The following is a 26,255-nucleotide window of genomic DNA, read 5'->3' as shown; positions in this document are numbered from 1 at the left end:
CCATAGGTTTTTTTTTCAGTGCTGGAGTGGTGCTTTAAATGTAAGCTCCCTGCCCCCGTCCTTGTACTCACCTTCCGGCGGCTTCATGTTTAACCAAAGCCGCTCCGGTCCTACGGCCCCATCTTGTGCCCGTAACTTCCTACTGGCTGGAAGTCAGAAGTAATGTCACAAGTGCTCAATGGAAGTCTATGAGAGCGAGAACAAGAGCCTCATAGACTTGTATTGAAAAGTGACCTCCTCAGCGCTCCATGAAAAACCGGAAATCCTGACAGGTCACTTTTTGAAGGGAGTGACGCTGGAAAACGATGAAAGCTGCGTCAGCTGACTATCAGAAGGGTCCAGGGGAATTAAATTTGAAGTGCTAATAAAGAGACATGGACCGCACATCCAAAAATCATACGTTGATCTAATGCCGCTATCCAAGAATTTACATTCTGAGGTTCTTGGTTTAACATTCTGATCAGACTGTACGAAGCCCACTGCCACCTCACGGCGAACCTCTCAGTGGGTCCTAAGTTTGTATAGCCTTAAAGGAGCTGCAAAAATGGAAAATGGTTCCAGCTTCATAAAATCTGTTTTATTTTAACATGGTAAAATTAATCAGGTTACAAAGTCACATCGTGATCCATGACAGCAACGCATTTCAAGCGTCCTTAAAAGAGCTGTGTCTTGTGTTAACCACTGTCACAGCGACGGTGCACCAGCAAGGTGGGCAGGCCAGTGCCTCACAGCACCCATGCTGCAACACTGAGTCCCCATGACTTCAGGCCACACCGCCCCACGAGCACAAAACCGCAGCAACAATGGTTGCCACAGAGCACAAACACCAAGTGAAAGGAGCAAAAAACTCACCTTTCACAAGCTATCAGACTGTGAGCTGAGAGCAAAAATAGAACCCCTCTTGTAGTCTCCTGCTAATTAGTCACCTGCTAATCAGTGCTGCGGCAGTGATTAACGCACAATGCTGCTCCTTTAAGGCAGTTAAAGTTGGGATCCACTCAAGAGGTTCGCTGTGACGTAGCAGTGGGCTGAACACAGTCTGATCAGAATGTTAAACTAAGAACCTCATGGTCAGTAATGTATATATTTGCCTAGCAGCATTAGATCAATGTATGATTTTTGGGATGTGCAGTCCATGTTCTTTTATTAGCTAATTCAATTTAAAGCACCACTACAGCAGGGCAATAAAAAAAAGTGCTACAGTGGTGCTTTAATCACAAGGTTTTTTTTACTAGGTAGAGTGTTATGATCTGGTGGCCTAGGAGCAGCATGAGACGTACCCTGGAGAAGGTGGTACCTGTACTGACCGCAGACCCTGAACTTAACACCGCAACTAGAAGTAGCCGTGGAATGTACCTATCACTCCCTAGACATCTCGACACAGCCGGAGGACTAATTACCCCTAGAGATAGAAAAGGGAAAACTATCTTGCCTCAGAGAAAATCCCCAAAGGATAGACAGCCCCCCACAAATATTGACTGTGAGAGGAGAGGGAAAAAACATACACAGACTGAAATCAGAATTTAGCAAAGGAGGCCACTTCTAGCTAAATAGAAAGGATAGGACAGAGTACTATGCGGTCAGTATTAAAACACTAGAAAATATCCACCACAGAAAATACAAAATCTCCACATCTAACTAAAGATATGGAGGGTATATCTGCATCTCCAGAGATACCAGCTTGGCTAAACAAATCCTTATACAGACCAAGCTGGACAAGACAAAAACATGGAAAAGAACTGAACAATAAGGCCCACAGCATGTGGACTGCAAAAATCAGGGCCAGAACTTATCTTTGTTGAAATGAACAGCAAAGCAGGAGAGACCAGGCAGGGATGTGAATCCTCCAGGACAATGGACAACTGGCACTGACTAAAGGGTCAAGCAAGACTAAATAGCCCAGTCAGATTTGCAAAAAGTGGACACACCTGATGAATGCTGCGATCCAGAGACAGCAGCGCTACCACTTATAACCACCGGAGGGAACCCAAGAGCAGAATTCACAACAGCAGAGTGACTCAAAGGAGAGCTACTGAAAAAACGCCTAGGTATAGTAAACTTTAATTGCAGTATACAGATGTTGAAGTCTAATTCTCAGTGGACAATATATACCAAACTAAGGTATTAAGCAGACGTACATGATATTGTATTGAAAATCTGGTTGGGATGTAGCCCTCATCCCCCAACGCGCGTTTCACCTAGCTTCATCAGGGGTGTGTCCTCAGAACGGGACCATGGAGTAGTGCAGAAAAGTAACCTAATCTGATGAACCAGTTTTCTTTTACATCATTGGCAGGCCAGGTACATGTGAGTCACTTTTTTGGAGAAAAGATGGCTCCAGGATGCACTGTAGGAAGTAGGCAAACTAAACAATGGGATGCTCTTGGCAATGTCCTGCTGTGAGTGCTTGGTTTTTGGCATGAATGCAGATTTTAATGACTGTGGCCTCTTTTAGCAGGATACTGACCCTGGCCACATTGCAACATTGTGCAGGCACAGTTTGAGAAGTATGATAAAGAGTTCAAGGTGCTAAATTAGCGGACAGATTTCCCAGATCTCAATCTGATTAGGCATATGTGTGATGTGCTGGAAAAGCAAGTCCAATCTGATTATATAATGCTTTATTTAATACATTACACACTTTTTGTCCTCTTGATTTTATATGCACAGTCAAAATATTTGCATTTACAGTTATTCTTAGTGTGGGTAGGGCAGCAATGGAGAGCCCCACATCGGGCACCATCCTACATAACCCATGACTTGACTGTGCACATTGCATGGTATAAGGCATGGTGGCCAGGTGCTTAGTCAGGGGACCTGAGTGTGAAGGTAACAAAGGTAACATCAACATGGAGATGGTATTTTTTTCTTGTTTGCATCTATTTCCTCCTGCAATATTCTCTGCATAATACTGGAAAAAATATAGATTGTTAAGTGATTAGAAAAGTCCCGAGACTGACGTGGATGGAAGAAGCAGAAGACGGCTTGTATTGTGGTGGAAAAGAGCCTGGGCCAGTGCCAGTAATGGTTAGTTGGGATTTTTTTTCCATTCCAGTCATGTGGAAAGACAGGAATTTGACACAGAGATCTTGATTTGGAATGTGTGCTCTGGGTAATGGTGGTTATCAAGGTGCTAATCATTCATATGGGCATGAACTGTAGCCTAAAAGCAAGCTTTACCAGCTAAGATTAGAACGGGGCTTTTATTGCTTGGTGTATAAACAGATTGCTGTATAAGATGGAAGAAAGACGACCACTGTGCGCAGAATTCAAAAGGAAAGTGTTGTCAGTGGGCCAAGTCATTATGTGGTTTTCCTGAAGATTCAACCCATGAATGTACAGTACTAAGTCCTATGGACATACTGAAGTCATCTAGAATCCTGCAGGGCTGTGGTGTCGGTAAACCAAACTTCCCCTCTGACTGCAGCTCTGACGGCTTCAGAAATGGCTTGTGTACAATTGTAATAAGAAAATGATACGGTAAGACTTTATATCTTCACTTTGTAAGTAAATCAGGCCACTCAGTAATTGTATTTTTCACCCAAAGTCCTTGCATTAATTATATACACCCATATCATGGGTAAATACTTCAGACTACATAGAATATATCAAAGAACCAGGTCCAGGGTACAGCCTGGTAATCAAGAAGTGATATTTTAATGCCGTATAAAACTTAATATTTGATTAAATCACATTTTAAAAAATAAAATCACAAAAAGGTGCTGAAAATCAAATGTTGTACCCGCAAGAGAGGTAACCGTGTAACAGTGTTATAGCCGTCATAGGTTCAATCCTGATTAATAATAGCAGAATGGCATAAATAATGATATCTACTGATTAGAGAACATCATATGAAAATCTATTTAATATAATTTGATTAAGTATTCTTTACAACAATGCCTCCTATATGCCCATAAAGAAAAAAAATAGAAAGTGCTCATTGTGCAGGTCAACGGGATTAATCAAATAGCGGTGAATGTTGGTGCTCACCTGAATTAGTTGTGCGGCTTTAGGCACAGCGCTGGTAATGGCAGGAAACACCTTTCCACCGGCCACTGGATCCCACGGACCGGAACCGGATAGATCATAGGAAACGAAAAATGAATACTCAAGGATCCAAGTTAGCGCTGCCAAGAACCGGAGATGAAAATGGATGAACTACATAGAAGAGCTCATTTTATTCAGGCTACGTGTTTCGGAGCTGCTCTAAGGGCCCCTTCACACTGTGCAATCAAAGTCTGAACGAGCGTTCGATTTGTGACGTTTATCCGTCCTCGTTCCGAGGTTGCAAAGTGTGACATGGCGTTACGATTTGCGACGCAGCCCAGCATCGTACGATGTGAAAGAAAGAGCAGAACTTTCTTTCGTCGTAAATGTCTCGCTGTGGCGGTCGAAATCGTAGTATGTGACGGCGGTCATACGAGCTCGTAATGCGACTACGTGGGTTGGGCTTCCGCATACCTGTCTCCTGATTGGGCGTGACGTTTTAGCACGCCCATGCTGGTAATACGTCACGCTCGGAGTCGTAGGACTATGGCGGTGTGAAGGGTAGCGTACGATTGCGACGCGTGACGTTCACATCGCAACTACGTCAGAAAAAGCGTTAACATCGTAGAGTGTGACCGCTGGCTACGAGCTCGTACTGCGATGTCGAATATGACGCAAATGCGTCGTAATCGTAGCAGAATCGACCAGTGTGAAGGGGCCCTAACTCCTTCTTCAGGCTTCTACAGACAAATGAGACGCCCTGACTCTACACCGTCCACAATGGCGTCACAAATCAGGTTAAATAGCTGCCACATGTAATACAAAAATAATGAAAACATCAATATCTGATATTTAGATATAAGCATCCATAGGTAGATAAAATACAATAAAATCTGATCTAAAGAAAACAAACTTTACACCCCCTCATTGAGCAGTGTTGTCTAATCGTTCATTAAGGTGTAAAGTGAACAATCTGAATATCTAATAAGATTCTCTGATAATGAGTCTTTGGAATCTGTTGGGCTCATTCTCTAATATTTGCTCAAGGATAATGAGTTTTATGCCATTAGGATCTTTTTGTGCCTTAATAAAGTATGACAGGTTACTCCTTTCCTTATGTCCGGTCTATGGCTGCTCATCCTCTTATGGATCGCTTGTGTTGTGCGACCAACATATTGGAGATTACAGTCGCATTGTAAGAAGTATATTGCAAAGTTGGTATTGCAATTAACTAATTGTCGAAGATGAAAACCTTCTGTTGTCTTGGAGAAAAATTTGGTACAGCGATGTGTAATCGTTTTGTAGCAGAGACATTTATTTGTCCCCCAGCGATATGATCCCTTAATTACAATGGAGGGCACGGAGTTGAATAAAAGAAAAATCATATATAGTGTTATATCCACATTCAATCAATCCCATAGCATAATAAGGGATGCCTTGATTAAATATTGGGCAATCCTTTCAGGGAGCATAACAGAAAAGCCTAATATCATTTTTCACAGGAGCAGGAATCTAAAAAATCATATCGCTCCAAGTAATAATAATACTAATCTTTTATTTATATAGCACCAACATATTCCGCAACACTTTACAATGGAGTTCACAATCTAAATCCCCTATCAGTATGTCTTTGGGGTGTGGGAGAACCCGGAGGAAACCCGCAGAGAACATACAGTACAAACTCCATGCAGATGTTGTCCTTGGTGGGATTTGAACCCAGGACTCCAACGCTGCAAGGCTGCAGTGCTAACCACTGAGCCACCGTGCTGCCCTAGGGTGACATCTCATATGTCGCAGACATATCCCAGATCTGGTTCCATCTTACCAGCCCCTATTAAAGGGAACCTGTCACCCCCAAAATGGAAGGTGAGCTAAGCCCACAGGCATCAGGGCTTATCTACATCCTGAAAGATGAAAAAAGAGGTTAGATTATACTCACCCAGGGGCGGTCCCGGTCCGATGGGCGTCGCGGTCCAGTCCAAGGCCTCCCATCTTCTTACGATCACATCCTCTTCTTGTCTTCCTGCTCCGGTGCAGGTGTACTTTGTCTGCCCTGTTGAGGTCTAAGTAAGCAAAGTACTGCAGTGCGCAGGTGCCAGGAAAGGTCAGAGAGGCCCAACGTCTGTGCACTGCAGTACTTTGCTCTGCCCTCAACAGGGCAGACAAAGTATGCCTGTGCCGGAGCCGCAGCGTGAAGACAAGAAGAGAACGTCGTCATAAGAAAATAGGAGGCCCTGGACTGGACCGCGACGCCCATCGGACTGGACCAGCAGCGGGACCGCCCCTGGGCGAGTAGAATCTAACCTCTTTTTCTCATCTTTCAGGATACATCGGGGGCTTATCTACAGCATTACCGAATACTGTAGATAAGCCCCTGATGCTGGTGGGCTTAGCTCACCTTCCATTTTGGGGGTGACAGGTTCCCTTTAAGGGATCATATTGCTGTGACACTAATAAATGTCTTCTGCAAAATTATTACACAGTGTATATCATTAATATTGGCAAGAAGAGCACATACGAGTATATACATGCTGCTCCAGATATGGTACTTATATATAAAGTGCAGGGCATAAGAAGTTACATAAGAAGTTCATGCTGCAATATGGTGTCTAATAGTGCTGAGCTCAAGTGCTCGTTGCTCGAATTTCCCGAGGGTGCTTGGGTACGCACCGAGGATCGCAGTCACCCTAGCCCCTTAGTGACGGAGACACATTTTTGAAATCTGACCAGTGTTACTTTATGTGGTAATAACTCTGAAACGCTTCAACATATCCCAGTGATTTTGAGACAGTTTTTTCGTGACACATTATACTTAATGATAATGGTAAATTTAGGTCGATATGTTTTGTGTTTAATTATAAAAAATATCAGAAATTTAAGAAAAATGTTAAAAATTAACAATTTGCAATTTTCAAGCTTTAAATGATTATCCCTTTAATCCAGATAGTCATATCACAGCAAAACATTAATAAATAACATTTCCCACATTCCTGATTTACATACTGTAAGCAACATTTGTAAAATGTTCTTTTATTTTGTTAGCATTTTAGGAGGTTTAAAAGTGTAACAGTAATTTTTCATTTTTTCAAGGAAATTTACAAAATTTATTTTTTTAGGGACCTATCCAGGTTTGAAGTGACTTTTGGGGTTCCATATATTGGGAAACCCCCAAAAGTTATGCCATTTTGAAAACAGCATCCCCTGACATATTGAAAACTGCAGTCAGGTAGTTTATTAACCCTTCAGGTGATTTTCAAGAATTAATGCAATGTGGCATGACAGAAATGAAAATGTGTATTTTTACCACCTCAATGCCGCTAACGTCTGAACAGGTCCCTATAGCCGGCAGACTCTAAGGCCGCTACTTGGCCATGACTTGCCATGGCAAACATCAGGACCACACAATCATCATCTGAGGGCACCAATTGGGATAAAGAGGAAGCCCCCACACTCTGTTAACCATTTATATGATATAGTCACTATTGACAGCAGCATCTAAGGGGTTAAACAGATTTGGACGGTGACAACACTGATCGTGGCTGATGCCACAAGTCGTCAGCTATAGTGGACAGCCGACAGCTGCTGGATTGTCCCCTGTATGGGAACGCTATTCTCTTATATCTCAGACATATTGGCGGTCATTAAGGGGCTAGTGTTCAGCACTAGCTGTCAAGCCTTGCTACTAGTTATTGGTGTATGACATGAACTCTAGCATAGGGAGTGCACAGATATACAGGATATGCTGCTCATAAAGTGGGATACGTGTATCTAAAGGGCGAGACCCAGTGTCTCCTATACTCAATTTTTCTATTTTTTAACTACCATAACTTCCAGTAAATATGAGTTTTATTGTATCCTCATCTGCGGATGCTGGACTCCCTCATTCCATTCCTTTAGGAAAATAAAGGCTGGATACATTTGGTATCACTGCCATTATTTTTCTATATGGACTACAGACATTGCATATGTACCGTATTCGAGTAGCATAAAATAGAAAATAGTTGGTTAAAGGGGAGCCATATTAAGGAAGAGTTTTCCTTAGATTTTTTTATTATTATTAGGGTAATTAGAATCCCTAATCTTCTATGAGCCAGCAGGTGACTATCTTGGACCTCCATGCTCCAGGCCCTGGTCTGCACGGTCTATTACCAGAGTTTTTCACATGGTGATAGATCCTCTTAACAACCCACTGTGATGCCACAAGCGCCAATCGGAGGTTCGCATGGAAGTATGATCTATAATGTGCTCATCGTAAACATTTCATGTATGAATGCACGACATGGAAATTCCTTGTTGGTAATGGCCGATAATGTAAATGTGCGGCCTGATGCTACTCTGTGCCTGGGACGCTTTAGTCAGACAGACTCCACTTCCATACGACATGTTTGCTCTTGTTTATGTTTTGGATTTCCTGTTATTTCTCTTGTTCTGAGCTCCAGATTCATTGCATTATTTTTATTGGTAAGATTTTGTAGCTTTGGGGAATAAACGAGTTTTCAGATAGAAACTTCTTTTTGCTGTCTCAGGCTTTGGCATGTAACCCGTCCTACAAGTGTAACATTCAGCGCTGTCTGATTCCCCATAAACAGGGAATTTACTACGGAGTCATGCACAACACAGTGCGCCCTGTACAGCCGTGTTATGTTTCAGGAAATTGGGTATGTCACATGAGAGCGTTGAGAGACCACAGGCCTCGAAAACTGCGGAAACGTTTTCTCCTGTTTTATATCATTTCTTGTTATTTGCATATGATGAAAATATTTTTAGTCGAGCAATCACTAAATATGGAAATCAAGCTGATAACGCCATTATTGTCTGCGTCACATAAATGTACAAGCTAATGGGGTGGTACTTATGGTACTAAGCTGTCATCATAAACTTTGTGTATAGGGAGGTGTATAGGGGATGGGTGTGTATAGGGCTCAGTGTATAGGGGTGGGTGTGTATAGGGCTCAGTGTATTTGGTTCAGTGTATAGGGGTGGGTGTGTATAGGGTTCAGTGTATAGGGGTGGGTGTGTATAGGGCTCAGTGTATAGGGGTGGGTGTGTATAGGGCTCAGTGTATAGGGGTGGGTGTGTATAGGGCTCAGTGTATTTGGTTCAGTGTATAGGGGTGGGTGTGTATAGGGTTCAGTGTATAGGGGTGGGTGTGTATAGGGCTCAGTGTATTTGGTTCAGTGTATAGGGGTGGGTGTGTATAGGGCCCAGTGTATAGGGGAGGTGTATAGGGCTCAGTGTATAGGGGAGGTGTATAGGGAGTGGGCATGTATAGGGCCGAGTATATGGGGTGGGTGTGTGAGTGTATAGGGGAGGTGTATAGGGGCTGGATGTGTATATGGGAGGTGCATAGGTGGTGGGTGTGTATAGGGGAGAATATATTAGAAGCTTTTGCAGGTGTTTTTTGTTAATCTAATTTACTGAGATAATGACTTTTGGGTTTTCATTGGCTGTAAGCCATAATCATCAACATTAACAGAAATAAACACTTGAAATAGATCACTGATGCTTCATGTCAACATATCCTGTATTCATGGACCTAAATCAGCATTATGGATATGTAATATATTTCTTTATATTCTAGATGAAAACTGGGATGATGGCCAGCTCTATGGATTTGAACCTTGCAATGAAAACTTTGTAACAGGATGCAACATCATCAATGGAAAATGTGAATGCGACACTATTCGGACCTGTACCAGTCCCTTTGAATTCCCCAACCAGGACTCGTGTCACAGTGCCCTGAAGAGAATCGAAGGTAAGTGACAAGATGGCATATACCAAATGCATCTGCCAGAGGAATCATGGTTTCATTTGATCTTTAAGTAGTGCTGTAATATGGTGCATGGTTATCAGTCGTGTGGAGCAGAAATGGCCAAATCCCAGGCAGTCTACAGGATTGGAAATTTGCTACTGGCTCCTAAGTTCTTCTTGTCAGCCCACTAATAAAATAGAATTGGTTTGCTGAAGTGTTTTTACGCCTGGCTCCCAAATTCTCTGGCACTTTATTATAGATATTTGTCTCCATTACAATTGGAAAGTTGTTGGCTAAAGGCGTCGTAAAGACAATGCTACCTGATCTTTCTGAGATATTAGTACATTAGGAAACTAACGGCCTGGCTGGATGGGCTTACCTGGCTGCCTATGTTCCACAGCCGAGAACTTTAGTGCTCTAACGTGACTATACAGCGGTGGTCAGTATTTTATAGCCGGTAATACATTTGTCCAAAGTGTTTGTACTGCAGCTTTTGCTGATATCAGATCACTGGCGGTGTATTATACTGGCCATACATGTGACATAGCTGACATCCAAAAATTTCTCCAAAATCTACCAACTGGACATAGGCATGAGATTTTATTGTCAAACTATTGACAGATCTGGTTAGGTTTGGTGAGATCTGATAACAGGATCTATCACCCCTTCTGGAATAGGACATTGCAGGGGGCAGCGATGCAGGCACTCACTAACTTCTTGCATTGCTGCCACATGTAATGATTTCCTGGATCCTGGGTGATGGACGCTGTGGATGATATGAGTGCAGCGCCGGCTCTCTGCTTTTGTCATCGCTGCCGTAGCTTCGTTAAGGGGCAGAAATAGAAGGAGTGACAACAGCGCCTCCCCACAGCTTCTAGCACCGCCCCCAAACAAGTTGTCAGGAAGTACGGCAAGAAAACACATTTAGAGATTAGGTAGGTAGGCAGAAGTGTAGGACATTGTGTAATAAACCAAATTGCAAAAGGGGTTACGGTGTAAAGGTAGATAGTTAGAAAATACATTTTAGGTGCTGGACCACCCCTTTAAGCCACCAAAACTGAAGCCATTAGGTGACGTATCCTTATTGTTTTATTTTAATGAAGCCCTCTGTGTCCTAAGTAAATGGTCATTATTCTGATAAATCCATTTTTAAGGCACCCATCATCATATGCAAATTAGGTAGGACTATTCCAGGTGAGTGCTGCTTCACCCTGGCCAGTCTGCTTCAGATGCTGTAATCTCGGGCTCTTTGGGCGCTATTGACATCATCACCACAGGTCCGCGTCATCTCAGGAATAACATTGGAAATGCAGTGCTGTGATGGAGAAAGGAGAGACGGCTCCTCTGAACTTTCTTGGGAAGACGTAGCGCTGCCATTCCTGGGATGAAGCGGTTTATGGGAATGAGGTCAGTCACGGAAGGGACAGATTACAGTGTCTGAAGCAGACTAGTCTTCGTGAGGCAACTCCCACCACCAGGAATAGTAATACGTATTTGGATATGAGAAGTGGTGCATCAAAAATGGTTTTATCATACAAGTGACCATTTGTTTGGGACCAAACATTTGTTGTTAACTTAATAGTGGCAGTTTTGGGGACTTAAGGGACCTGATAGGTTTTCATTAAATTCCGCACTGTGGCAGACAATACTATTTGCGTAGCATAGATGCTCACATACAAAGTAAATGACCGGTGCATTGCTATAAGCTAACGTAGCGCTCCACCATGGTCATGGTCTGTATCTCTTGCCTATGGCCAGCGTTAGCCAAGTGTGCTTGTTTATGTCAAAATAAAGGGAGGAATAAGACCTCCATCTCCCATTGGAGTTTTCCCAACATGTAATGTGTATGGCCAGCTGAAGAAGATGAACGGGAAAGCATTGAACAACTACCAGAGCTTCAATCCAGACATAACGGGTGAACAACACTTTCTCATGAACTTGGGTATGATTGTGTGGGCATGAAACATTCGTGGGCATCTAGTGATGTCTATGGTATAGACAGCCATGGGAGCAGAAGGTTGTGAAACATATTCTGGATCATCTCAGCGTCTCACGCTTTTGGACTTTAGACTAAATGTGGAAGGCTGAGAGGTGGCCATATGAAACTGGCTACAAAATGCATGTCGTAGGTAGCCATGATATTTCTATATCCACGATCCACTGATGTATACAATGTGGGGTTATTTCCATGCCATACATTACAGCTGCTTTATGATGGCTTCTACGCTTAGCATTAGTGTAATTTGACCTCTGATCTATTCAGCTTTTCTTCTTGTTACTGTTTTAAACTTCCTTTTGAGATTCGTTTTAGGTACGCTTATTATTGCCTTGCCATATATAATCATGATAAACGCCTAAAGCCGTTGTGTAAAAGCAAGGAATCCTAATGGCACATGAGCCCTCTGACTTGCGGAAACCCTAAAAATATCTGACCTTAACAGGTTGATGGGAAATTCTAGAATGATGCAAGGATGACTTTGGCTGAATGTCAGTTCCCAATGTCAGGGTTATTTTGTGGCTGTCTCTCGTTATAAAGGAGACCCTCTTTATCTACAAATGGACCTATAAGCCTCATGGAATATCTCTTACCTACACAGGGTAGAAAGGCAAACAAAGAAGCACCAGGGGCTCCTGAAGAAGCAGATGCCTTGTTAGCATATAATCTTAAAAACAAAAAACAGTTTTCACCCTGCTTCTGTGATTTCTCGGAAGTGTTGGCATTTAATAGACTGCATTCCCGCAGGTATTGTGTTCTGTTTGTGTAGATATCGGTGCTGCCCCCCATATCAGGGTCTCCTTCATTATCACAAGGCTGTATGAAGAACGAGTGGGATGTGGGCAGCAGGTCTTATTGCATTCAGTTCCAGGCTCATAACAAATCTTTGCATATATTAATGTTTATTTACTTCATAGTAGGAATATTTATTTGTAAAAACTGATATTTCTTGGAAAGAAATCATTATTTGCAGGCCGGATGGATAAAATCCGCAGCAGACTGGTATTACTGTAAGAATGGCAGGGTTGACGTGGCAGCCCGGCTTCTTTCTTATATTGGGATTGACTTTCTACCTGCATTTTTAATTGTTATGCTGTTTGTTGCTATCGTAAAGTACCTGGGAATCTTCTGATATTGTTTTTTACTTTCATTGGACTTTGCTAAGTGTTATCTTTGTCTTTATTTTGGTGGGAACTTACTGTGCACCAGTAAAGGGAGTCTGTCACCAGGTTTTCGCTACCCTGTCTGAGAGCAGCATGATGTAGTGGGAGAGACTGTGTCACTTGCTGGGTTGCTTGCTGTAGTTTTGATAAAACTACAGTTTTATCTGCCGCAGATTAAGCAGCTCTCTGAATGTTGAGCTCTGTATAACCCTGTCCCCACCTCTGATTGGTAATGTTATGTGTACTCTGTGCATAGGCAGAAAACTGCCAATCAGAGGTGGGGTGGAGTTACACAGTGCTCATGAATATGGAAGACTACATGGCAGCAGTTTTACTAGTCCTCTCCTGATAATTTTCTTCTGATAAAACAGCAATTTTATAAAAACTAGATCAAGCAGCCCAGTAAGTGACACATTGTTGGAATCAGGGTCTCTTTTCCTACATTACTCTGCTGTCGGATTAGTTAGTAAAAAACTGGTGATGGGTTCCCTGTAATAAACAATGCCTATCTTAGCGAGATGAGAGGTTATAGAAGTGTGTACGTATCATGTGCAGATGGCGTCTTGTGCTGTGTGTAATGGTTTAGAAATAATCTCCTCTGGATTACAACTGTGTTGGCCCGTTTGTGGAAATGTGCTGGAGCCATATATCTCTATTCATTGATTCCAGGTAGTTAACGGATATGTATGCTCACATATGTAATGCCCCTAATACTTTTCCAGTTTATCCTTGGCTTACCTGTGTAGCTGCTTAAATCCCAGGCTTACCTGCGGAGCCGGATGCAATTCATCAAATCCACTCTCTCTTATCATGATGTATTAAAGGGTCGATTTTTACCTTCCATGCAAAAAAAATAGCACCGAAGATACTTCCACTTAAACAGTCTGTTTTTTACTCAGCAGTAGATGTCGGCATTACCATAATTGTTGCATTATCAAATGTACAAGTCATGTGAGTACAAAACTCCTTCTAAAATCAAATGGTTGGTAGAAAAAACACCAATACAACATGCCTTTTAACAAATGGTAGAAAAAGCAGCAGTAATAAAATGAGAGCAAAGACTGGCCACTTTTGATCTGGTGACAGAGTTTTAACGGGATTGTCGCATCTTCTTTCTTCGGGAGCACACGGCTCCCAGCCTCCGGGCTTCCTGCTTAATAGGAGGTGGTGCGCTCCTGATGATGGACATGTGGACCAGCAGAATAGCTGAGCCGCTGCCCAAACTGTGTTCTCTCTGATGCTGCTATATGGTGCAGCTTTGCCACCATCGGAGGAGTACAGGCGCACAATGAATTTGGCATTATCTCTTTAGAAAAATTGACACCAATTTGTTTACTATCGTCATAGTCTCCCTTTAGAACCAGGAGAAACTCGTATTTCGGAGCTACAACTTATACAAACTTTTTTCTAAATTCATAAATGCCTGGGGTTATCCATTTAGTTAATCAGAAATGAGTACAATGCATATTACAGTAACATGAAAAAAATATGTGCTAAAATTGGTTCTTTTCTTTTAACTTGTATTTAATAGCTTTCACAAAATGGCCTATATATGAAGGAAAAATAAATGAAAGGTTGCAGAGAATTTGTAGTAAAAGCTGATTTTGTCATGCAATTTCTTTTATTGTTTTCTTTTTTTTTCTTTTAAACAAAGTATACACAAATACAACTCTGGAATTTTATGTAGTTTGCCAATTCTGGTCTGAAAAACATAAATTAAACAAATTATACCTGCTGGATATGAAGTTACGTCATTTGGAAGCAGAAAAGAAAACCACTTACACAGCATGGTGGTCGATTTTCACATTCTGCTTAACCTCCCTTGTTAACAGATGAACAGGCAGCTAAATTAAGTGTAGAACGTGTAAGAATAGTGCGGAGTCCTGACCGCTCCAGCATCAGTGCTGGGCGACACTTGGTCTGCTAACATGGAATTAAGTCTCGTGTAGCTCCGTGGACAATGTCATTTTTGCCTTTTTTTGTGCTTGCACACCATAGAGCTGGTCATAGACTGCACAGTACAGGAATTTAGGCTGATTCTGGTCATTTCGGCATGATCTGCTCTTATATGCATGGGGTGCTTGATCTCTTCAATGTCAAATGTCAGGGAAAATAAGTGTTGAGCATTAAAGAAGCACTGTGTTTTTGTTGTCTTGTGCATGCTGATAAAGTTTAGTGCCCTCCAAAAAACATGATGCAACTAACTAAGGTTTTTGCACCAAAAACACAGCCATACCTAATCCCTTCGTTTTTTTGCTGCATTTTTACAGTTACTCATTACTTTCTATGGGTGAAAAAACGCTGAAAAAAGTGACATGCTGCAGTTTGCAAAAATGCAGCAGTTTTCCAAATTAGTCAGGAAAACAAAAACAATGTGTGTGTGTGTATAAGGGTATGTCTCCACGTTCAGGATTGCATCAGGATTTGGTCAGGATTTTCCATCAGTATTTGTAAGCCAAAACCAGGAGTGGGTGATAAATGCAGAAGTGGTGCATATGTTTCTATTATACTTTTCCTCTGATTGTTCCACTACTGGTTTTGGCTTACAAATACTGATGGAAAATCCTGACCAAATCCTGATGCAATCCTGAACGTGGAGACATACCCTAAGATTTCTGAAATCTCGTAGCTTTTGCTCATATTGTAACACGCAGCTTAAAATCTGCCTTAAAAAAACACAACTTGTGAACATAGTCTTAAAGGGAATCTGTGTTAGGTGTCGAGTTCCCGCCGCTGCACAGGGGGAATCCCGAACCATCTCCACTGCAGTCTCCCATTTTCCTTCAGCTGCAGTGGAGCCTGCTCAGCAGAGACGTCGGTCCCAGCGTCTGGCTCAGGCTGATACTGTGCGGATGGTTACTGCTGCCTTTCCAGGCTCTGACTTTGTAGTCAGCACTGATCAGCAGCGAGCAGGCCTTTCTGGGACTAAGTCCTGCTTTTCCCATACTGAGCATGCCCACGGGTCGACCTTCCATTGGAGGTCGGGGGTCACATGCTCAGGTCCTGTTGCGGCTCCTATTGGACCATCTGGAAGGTCCAGGGGCGCTACTGCTATAAAAGGTTCGCATGGCCGCTCAGCCATGCGCTAGTGTAAACTTGGTAATATGTGTGTGGATGTATGCCTGTCGATGGATGAAAGCTCCGAATCATTCCCACCCCTAGTGTTGTTGCCTGCTCGCGAATGGTGGAAGCTACCTAGCGCCAGACAGTGCTACTCTGCACATCCAGCACACCAGAGGTGTCAAACTGCATTCCTCGAGAGCCGCCAACAGGTCATGTTTTCAGGATTTCCTTAGCATTCCACAAGGTGCTGGAATCATTCTGTGCAGGTGGTTAAATTATCACTTGTGCAATACAAGGAAATCCTGAAAACATGACCTGTTGGTGGCCCTCGAGGAATGCAGTTTGACACCTCTGCAGCATACAATTCAGCGTCTGTCAGCAGCGACCGCCAGTGCGGTGCCGTGCGCTTTCTTGGCCCTGGTTAGGGTGGTTAGTGGCGTCCACCAGAGCGGCGTTGTACGCTCTCTTGTGCGATAAAGTATTAGTTCAGTAGCCACAGTAGCGGTGTAGAGCGTTAGAGGTCTAGAGGAACTCTTTCCCGTGTCTTGGGATGGAGTTCTGTGACTCTTTACTTGCGCTTTCTGTGCGGTATCGCGGCCCTGTGACGCAACAGGGTTCACTTCCTTCATACCGGGTGAAGCTAAACCGTGTGTGTATTCACATTATACCACCATCTAGTCCGCCATTACTGAGCAGCAGATGTCCTTTCTGCACGGTGGACCCTAGACTGCGAACGCACCTCATGTCCTCTCTAATTATTATTTGGTGCATTCCGCCAGTCCTATCAATCTGTCAGCAAGTTTTTGCTACCTCATCTGAGGTCAACTTGATGTAGGAACAGAGATGCTGAATCCAATGATATATCACTTAGTTTACTGGGTACAGCCATTCTAGTACAATCAGAGCTTTTAGATTTAGAATTAAGCAGAGCTGAGGAAGCTAGCCCGCCCACACCAGGCTCTCTGTGTACAAAGACCATAAACAGTGAGGTGTTTAGTTGCCAGACTCTTAGGGTATGTGCCCACGGTCAGGAAACCTTCAAGATTTGCTGCGGATTGGAAGCTGTGTACATCCGCAGCATCCAGATGTTACAGCATAGTGGAGGGGATTTTATGAAATCCCTTCTCCACTATTCATGCAGGGCCGGATCCGGCGGCCCTGCATAACTGGACATGTGTTGCGTCATTCCAGACCGCAGCATGTCTATTTATCTTGCGGAAACACTCCGTCTCCGCAAGATAAATAACACAGTCTATGTATAGGATGCGGTAATTCCGCATGTGTTCAATGAACACACGTGGAATCACCACGCGTACAACAGGGGACGGCGCTTTGAGCGGAGCGGGGTATCCACTGCATCCAAAGCACAGGGAATCCTGAACGTGGAGACATACCCTTAGTGATTCATCCTTTATAGTTAGTAAACTACAACACACACTTTGACAAGGGACAAATCCCTGAGTTCTGTGTTTCTACCTCTACCTCCTGCTGTCTTCAGATTACATAGCAAAAACCTGCTGACAGATTCCCTTTAATATATTGCAGTCATCATATATAGCCCTGCATTTGTCATTCACCTCTTCAACTCCTGACCCAGCTGCTCCTTCTCCCCTGCCAGGGACCTTTGCAGTGATTTATGACTCATACAGGGAAAATTTACCTCCTGTTTCTACATAGAGCTTAGAAGGATTCAGCTAGCCAGTTTTTAATCATATGATGTCATAAACCTAATGGAAAAGAGAAGAATTATCTGGGTAGAAGGGGAAAATTAGCAATTGTAAGTATACAGTGCTATATAATATGATGATTGCAATATACTAAACGGATAAATAGTTTGGTGGGAGGAGTGCTTCTTTAAGGATTTGAACATTTCCAATTATTATTTATTCGGACTCCCATGACAGCACCACGAGAGAGGGGATCCGCCCCTTTAGGAACAGGAAACCCACAGATACAAAAGGGCGGCACCTCTCCCATGCATCAGTTGGTTTCCTGTTCCTAACGGGACGGGATCCTGCAGATTTCAAAAGGATCCCAGGCCGGCCGGCCGACTCAGGTAGCGAGGGGGTCTCCTACCTCGGCCGGTGCGGGGTTCCTGGTAGATGTCGCAATGGTCCTGGCAGGGCTGCATGTGGCGACATTCCAGCAGGGAGCAGCCACCGGTGGTGTCCTGTCTCCGGGCCAGCGCCGGGTGAGTATGTCCCCTGGGTCTCCTCCTTCTGTGGTGGCTGGGGTCTCAGGTATGCGGCGGTGCTCGGGGGCGCCATCCGGGAGTGATGCGGCTCTGTCCGGCGTCCTCGCCGCTCTGTGCGCCGATACTGAAGCGCTGGGAGCCCGGGTGACGCCGGGGGAGGAGTCGGCGGTCACTTCCGGGTTTCCGGGGTCCTGCGCATGCGCAGTGAATCCAAGATGGCGGCGCCCACCGGTAATAGCGTCGCCGGCGTTCTGAGCCCCAGGGCTTGCCGCCTGCACCAGGGGGAGGCCGAAAGAAGTAATCAGGGGAGCGCTAGGCACAGCTGCTGACCGGAGGAGGGGTTATAAAAGGAACTCCGGATCGTGATCCCTTGCTTCTGGCCTCATATGGTGAAGATGGAGGACGAGCACGTGCAGTTGCTGCAAGAGGTGTCCCAGAAGCCCAAAGGGAAGGATCGCGACAGGAGGAGTAGTGAGTCTGGCCACAAAAGCACCTCCAGACAGGGGTCTGGAGCATCAGCCAGTGGAAATCCCCCTCGTATTCCGGTACTTTTTCTTTGGGCAGCGCTGGTAAGTGATCTTCGTGAAAGTTCACCCAGTGACACGATTCCCCTCATATGTTCCATTATAGGGGAAGAAATGTGCCGGGAAGGCGAAACACAGGGAATGTGGCATCTGCGGGGTTCCCCTACCTGATTCGTGCCCTAAAAAATTATGTGGGCCCTGTATCCAGCAGACGGTGAGGTCTCAGGAAAGGGGTGAGGGGGAGAGCATTATATCTACAGGGATTAGATTGCTTTACTTACCCCCCTCAGGTAGCGGAGGAATCCCTTACTATGACCACCAGCTTGAAGGAAATGATCAGGATGGAGGTCAGACAATCCTTAAAGGATCTTTCTCAAGGAGGAAGCTCTAAGTCCAAAGCTCCGTTACTCTCCGATTCTTCAGTGGAAGAGGATAAGGAGGAAGTTTTTTCCGGTTCAGCTGCGTCATCCTCTTCCTCGGATGAGGACACCGCCCGCTTCTGTCTACCCCTTGAACGAGTGGATAAGCTGGTTAAGGCGGTCAGAGGAACGATGGGCATAACGGAACCGAGACCCCAACTTTCCAAGGAGGAAATTATGTTCAGTGGGTTGGAGCAGAAAAAACGGAGAGTCTTCCCGCTCAATGAGAAAATCCAGGATCTCATCAATAAAGAATGGAAAAAACCTGAAAGAAAGGGTTCCTTACCTCCAGCGCAGAAGCGCAGATATCCATTCGATGATCCTGCAGTCACCAACTGGGAAAATGCCCCTAAGTTGGACGCGGCAATAGCCAAAGTGGCAAAACGGGCCTCTCTCCCTTTTGAGGACATGGGGACCCTTAAGGACCCCCTTGATAGAAAAGCGGACACCTTTCTAAAAAGTACCTGGGAGATGGCGGCCGGTTCTTTAAGGCCTGCGGTGGCTTCAACCTGTACAGCCAGATCAATGATGGTCTGGTTGGAACAGTTAGAGACTCAGTTAAAAGAAGGTGCATCAAGGGATTCTATTTTGACTGCCTTACCACTGATCCAAGAAGCGGCTGCTTTCTTATCAGATGCATCTATTGACTCTGTCAAAATGGCTGCTAGAGCAGCAGGTCTCTCGAATGCGGCCAGGAGGGCTCTTTGGCTGAAATGTTGGCCAGGCGATATACAATCAAGGTCAAAACTCTGCATCATTCCTTGTAAAGGGGAGTACCTATTCGGGCCCACCTTAGACGAACTCCTAGAGAAGGCGGGAGATGACAAAAAGAAGTTCCCCAATCTGCTGGGGTCCTACCGTCGTCCCTTTAATAAAAGAAGGTTCGGTCGCGGAGGGAAGCGTACCTTTTCACCTTCAAGGGATCGGTCTAGGTGGGATGACAGACGTAGACGAGGTACGGGATATATGTTCCGTCGTTCCTCAAAAGAAAGGAAGAAGGAGGACAAATGACTAGGAGCCCCGGTGGGGGGTAGACTTTTACATTTTGGTTCAGAATGGTCAGAGATCACGAATAGTATCTGGGTGCAAGATACTATTTCTCGGGGTCTTACTCTTGAGTTCTGCCATACCCCACGGGATAAGTTTATGTTGACTCCATTGCGTTCTAATCCCCTAGAGCAATCTGCTCTGGAAGAAGAGGTGTGGTCTCTCTGTTCAAAAAATGTCCTTACACAGGTTCCAGAGGCTGATAGAGGGAAAGGTTTCTATTCTCCCTTGTTTCTTATTCAGAAGCCCGACAACACGTATAGAACCATCATAAATCTCAGACATCTTAACAGTTATTTGGTTAAGCATACCTTTAAAATGGAGTCCATCAGCTCGACAATAAAGATACTGTTCAAAAACTGCTTTATGGTGGTAGTCGATTTAAAGGATGCCTATTACCACGTACCTATTCATGTGGATTTCCAGCAGTTTTTGAGGGTAGCAGTGTTAATGGGAGGAGTTGTTTATCATTTTCAGTACAGGGCTCTTCCTTTCGGTATAACATCAGCCCCTAGAGTATTCACAAAAATAGTGGCGGAAGTGATGGCTCACTTGCGAGAATCTAATGTCCTTATTGTCCCATACCTTGATGATTTCCTCATAGTAGGTAACTCTGTAGAACACTGTTTGTCCCAACTGGAGCTAACTAGAGTTAAGTTGGAACGCCTGGGCTGGATAATTAATTTTGAAAAATCTCGGTTACAGCCTCAAAAAATTCAGAAGTTTCTGGGCCTATTACTAGATTCAACTACACAACAGTGTTATCTTCCAGAAAATAAATTAACTCAGATTCAGCATCAAGTTCTAAAAGCAGTTAATACACCCTCTATGACCCTGCGGCAAGCTATGTCCCTGTTGGGGTCCCTCACATCGTGCATTCCAGCGGTAAGGTGGGCACACTTTCACACTAGATCCCTCCAAAAAGAGATTTTGGTTAAGGATAGGATCTTGAGGGGTGTATTAGAGGAAAAAATAACGCTTGAACCAGCGACTCTCAAATCCCTAAATTGGTGGCTGGATAGGGATAACTTGTCAGCAGGCGTTCCCTGGATGATAGATGTGTCCCGGGTTGTGACTACGGATGCCAGCTCCTCAGGTTGGGGGGCTCACATGAATGACATTGTAGTGCAAGGCCAATGGGAACCATACTCAACGTCCTCTTCCAATCAGAGAGAATTATTAGCAATCGAGTTGTCGGTTAAAAACCTCCTCATGTATCTACAGGGCCACCACGTCAGGATCCTCTCAGACAACCGGGTGGCAGTCTCCTATATAAATCATCAAGGAGGGACACGCTCCGAGGCTCTGATGCAGATCACAGATCGTCTCCTCCGGGTGGCAGAAGAGAATTTACAATCTTTGACTGCTCTGCACATCACAGGAAAAGACAACATAAAAGCGGACTTTCTCAGCCGCAATGTCCTAAAGCAAGGAGAATGGTCTCTAAATGGAGACATCTTCAGACAGATTGTCCGTTTGTGGGGTCGACCGGTGGTGGACCTATTCGCCACAAGGGAGAACAAAAAAGTAAAAAACTTTTGTTCCTTAAATCCCAGGGAAAATCCACTGGCAGTGGACGCATTCCTCATAAAATGGGATTTTTCTCTGGCCTACGCCTTCCCGCCACTGAACCTGCTACCTCTAGTGGTGAGGAAAGTCAGAGAAGATCGGGCGAGACTCATTCTGATTGCTCCCTTTTGGCCCAGGAGAACCTGGTTTTCATGGCTCAGGATGATGTCAGTGGGCGATCCCTGGGTACTCCCAGACATCCCAAATTTGCTTTCCCAGGGGCCGATACTCCATCCACAAGTAAAGGGACTTCATTTGACGGCTTGGAGTTTGAGCGGTCATTGTTAGAAAATAAAGGCTTCTCTCCTAAATTAGTCGATACCCTTTTAAGAAGTAGAAAGCCGATAACAACAAGAATCTACTCCAGAACCTGGAGAAAGTTCTTAACTTCCTCAAAATTTAATATTAATGATGGTGTACCAATACGTCAAATATTGGAATTTTTGCAAAGAGGGTTAGAGTTAAAACTCTCCACAAGCACATTAAGGGTACAAGTTTCAGCACTTGGAGCCCTGTTCTCATGTAACATTGCGGGTAACTACTGGGTGTCGAGGTTCATTAAGGCGGTCGGTAGAATTAGACCACTGTATAGAAACAAAATGGTACCATGGGATTTAAATCTGGTCCTTTCTTCTTTGACAAAGCCCCCTTTTGAGCCGTTGAATGAAGCCTCAGTCAGGATGTTGTCTCTTAAAACAGCTTTCCTAATAGCTATAACATCAGCTCGCAGAATAGGAGACATCCAGGCGCTCTCTAGAAATCCCCCGTATACAGAATTTCTTCAGGATAGAGTTATCCTTAGACCGGACCCAGCCTACTTACCAAAAGTAGTATCCCAGTTTCACAGATCGCAGGAGATAGTTTTACCTTCGTTTATCCCTAATCCTTCTAACCCTAAAGAAAGTGAGCTCCATACCTTAGATGTCAGGAGATGCCTTCTTCAATATATCTCGGTCACTAATGATTGGAAGAAGGATAATGCACTATTCCTGTCCTACCAAGGTCCAAGGAAAGGGGCTAGAGCATCTAAATACATATTAGCGAAATGGATTAGGGAGGCTATCTCTCTCGCTTACACGACAGGTGGGGGTCCAGCTCCGCAGAATCTGAGGGCACATTCCACCCGAGCCATGGCGTCATCCTGGGCAGAGAGGTCTGGAGTGTCGGTCGACCAGATATGTAAGGCGGCCACATGGTCATCCCCTTCTACCTTCTTTAAGCACTATAGGTTAGACTTGGGGTTCTCCTCAGATCTCACCTTCGGGTTAAGGGTGCTACAGGCTGTGGTCCCTCCCTAAAAATGGCTTACATCTCTGTAAATCTCTCGTGGTGCTGTCATGGGAGTCCGAATAAAGCATTAAGCTACTTACGGGTAGCGGCATTTTTCGGAGGCCCATGACAGCACCCTTAGTTCCCTCCCTTTTCACGTGGGGTTGCACATCCTGGGTTTATAATCAACCAAATAATTTAAAGAAGGAATGTTATCTTCTCACGTGTATTACTTTATTAAAAGTCATTGTGTTTAATTGTATGCAATTTTGTGTTTGCTTGTCATTAACTGCGGTTAGTCCTCTCAGGCTCTGTAATCCAACTGATGCATGGGAGAGGTGCCGCCCTTTTGTATCTGTGGGTTTCCTGTTCCTAAAGGGGCGGATCCCCTCTCTCGTGGTGCTGTCATGGGCCTCCGAAAAATGCCGCTACCCGTAAGTAGCTTAATGCTTTTGCACAAAAGATAAACCAACCTTAGAGGTGGCCGTGACCAGTGCCCTTCTCATTATTAATAAAGTTTGTGGATGTATAGGGGAGGAGGAATTGACCACATACTGTAGCTGACAGCTATCTAAGGTGTATGGCCTTGGTTATTAATGACGTATGTTTAGGATAGGTCTTCAATATCAGATCAGTGGGGGTCCGACACCTGGCACCAGCTGTTAGCTGGTCCCATAGTTGCCTGAAATATATAGAGCCGGAATACCATAGCTCCATACACAGTGTTCCCAAGGACACGTCATCAGTATTGTATTGTAGTCCTGGAAAACCCTTTAAAATAAATGCACTGAGGCATTGACGGATACATTAGATTGTGCGGGGTGACAATGAGAGAAACACAAGTTCTAGAATGAAAGTGAGCTACTTTTCCCCATACATCCCCTGTAATCCTTGGTGTCACCCTGGTGTTCAGGAGTCACTGCCACAGTTGTGTTCAGTGATAATCTCTGAATGTAATCTCCCTCCGAAGACCCCAAACTGAGACACTTCTCACATAGACTGTTCTTTGTAGTCCCCACTCCCTTTTTATCAGATTAGGTCAGAAGTAGAAGAAAATCCATACTGTCCCAGGAATCACAATTTCAGGCTATTTTCAGCTTTTTCAATGAGAAAATTGGAACGCGTCTGCTAGGGGGAGCGAGTTGATCGATGGGCATTATTTGTGGTGACAGAGGCTGGAGGGGGACATTTGTATTGTGCACATTGTGTGACATTGCTGAGCAAGTCATTCCCATAACACCGCTCCTATTTTATACTAGATTACCCGCCACTTAGACCCAAGGACAAGACAGATTGCTATTAAAGCGTCAATCTCTTTGATGGTGGGACTTAATTTCTCTTCGGGGTAATGTGTTCTCCCTCCACAGTTTTATTTTTGTCAGATATTGTATGATGAGATGTAAGGGCAAAACATCACAAATATATAAGAAAAAGAAATTGGGGTGTGTAGATCCCAACCTGTGTAGACCACCTCTGATCTTGTATGGTTTCTATGTTGGCGGTTGGAGCATTTCTGAAGGTATTTCTCTGCTGGATGTCCCTGCCTTATCAGTACACCATCATACGTCGCGGTACACTTTTTATTACGGGATGCCGCCACATTGGACAGCGTTGCAAATAGTGATGAGCGAGTGTACTCGTTGCTCGGGTGACCTCCGAGTATTTATGATTGCTCGGAGATTTAGTTTTCATTGCGGCAGCTAAATGATTTACTGCTACTCGCCAGCCTGAGTACATGTGGGGGTTGCCTGGTTGCTAGGGAATCCCCACATGTAATCAAGCTGTCTAGTAGCTGCAAATCATTCAGCTGCCGCGATGAAAACTAAATCTCCGAGCAGTCATAAATACTCGGAGGTCACCCGAGCAACGAGTGCACTCGCTCATCACTAGTTGTAAACTATGCTTTCATGTACAGTGAATAAAAAGATGTCTTCAAATGGATGCATTGTAGATATACCTGGGTGATGACTTCAGACATATACCGCCAGTGTGTGAACATTGGCTTAGAGCTGTTATTTGATAGCCCACTTGCAGTATATCTTTCCACGATAAGTCATTGGTTTCCAATCAGAACGGGTAACGAGCTTGAATTTTATCCGAGTTTCCAATTATTACATCTTCTCATTGTTTGTGAACATGGCCTAGGTCCCCAGCATCATATATTGCTTCCACAGATGACGCCGCTAGCTACCATTTCCGTTTTCCATGTTGTTCTTCTTACAAGTGGAGAAATGATGAGATAAATGATCCCTTACTTTGCACGTAAGATTTCTAATATATGTGGTAAGTAGACCTTCAGTGTAAAGGTGGCAGAGCCGTCCGCTCCGCACACATTATGATTAACTCCAATCATTCCCCAGTAAGTGGATTTAAATAATTCATAGAAGGAAACAGTCAATAGTTGGCCTTGAATGGCAATGTGATCGCCGGCTCCCAGGAGGAGCGTATTTATGCTGAGGCCTAATACTCCATAGCTGCCCATAGACTGGGAGAGCTTTCACTTTTTCAATTAATCACCTGATGTATCTTTTGTGTAATGAGATTTATCAGATAATTGAGCACATCGTTGTTTTTCATGCCTTCTAAGGCGGCCATGCAACAGGAAAAAGAGCAAATTATTAATCTGAGAAAGGCTATATTCACATCTAGTCTTAGGGGCGCTTTCAGGGCTTCGTTTGTGCCCTTTAGTAGCTAAATGTTTGCTAAAAGTTTCACCTGTATGTACCTAAACACATTACTAAATGAGTTTTCCTGTAAATAGGTGTAAATGTAATAGCAGTACTGAGCTCCTAAATGCAGCCGCTGTGACACAGGACCCTGATATATAAATGTACCAATTAAATGCCAAACTATCATTATTGTGCGGACTTACTGCACCAAGGAAAGGCCTCAAGATAAATGATGTCTGGTAACTGTTACTGAAGTGATGCATGTGAATGACTACATTTTTCTGACAATCATTTTATTATTTTTTAGTAGATTTGTGTATAGACTTTTACATAGAAAACAAATGCATTTAAAGGGATCCTGTCCTCCCTGGTGTTTGTATGCATAGGAGTCCAGTGGGCGCCGGTACTACTCAGTGATTGACAGCTATGTCTGCATGCATAGTAATACTGGGCAGACTATCAATCCCTAAATAGGACTGCCCACTGGACTGATATGTTTAGAAACTCATATTCAATTAATAAAACACAAGTTTTACTGAAACTTTTCCTAAAAAATGTAAATCAGTCTGGTCAGCCATAACATCCAGGCTGCAGATCAGATAC

At 44.0% G+C, this 26,255-nt stretch overlaps 1 protein-coding gene across 1 annotated transcript in view; it reads left to right on the top strand.

Moving 5' to 3' along the window:
• The window catches only part of CRIM1 (cysteine rich transmembrane BMP regulator 1), a 957,989-nt gene that overhangs the window by 110,818 nt on the left and 820,916 nt on the right, over positions 1 to 26,255 (top strand). Inside the window, exon 2 of the mRNA XM_077283003.1 lies at positions 9,569 to 9,742. Coding sequence (XP_077139118.1) covers positions 9,569 to 9,742 — 174 coding nt within the window. The remainder of the gene's footprint in view (positions 1 to 9,568; positions 9,743 to 26,255) is intronic.

The sequence above is a fragment of the Ranitomeya variabilis genome, chromosome 2, assembly GCF_051348905.1.
Source record: "Ranitomeya variabilis isolate aRanVar5 chromosome 2, aRanVar5.hap1, whole genome shotgun sequence".
Classification (NCBI taxonomy): Eukaryota; Metazoa; Chordata; class Amphibia; order Anura; family Dendrobatidae; genus Ranitomeya; species Ranitomeya variabilis.
The sequence above is the reverse complement of the archived record's forward strand: the minus strand, read 5'-3'. Positions and strand labels throughout refer to the sequence as shown.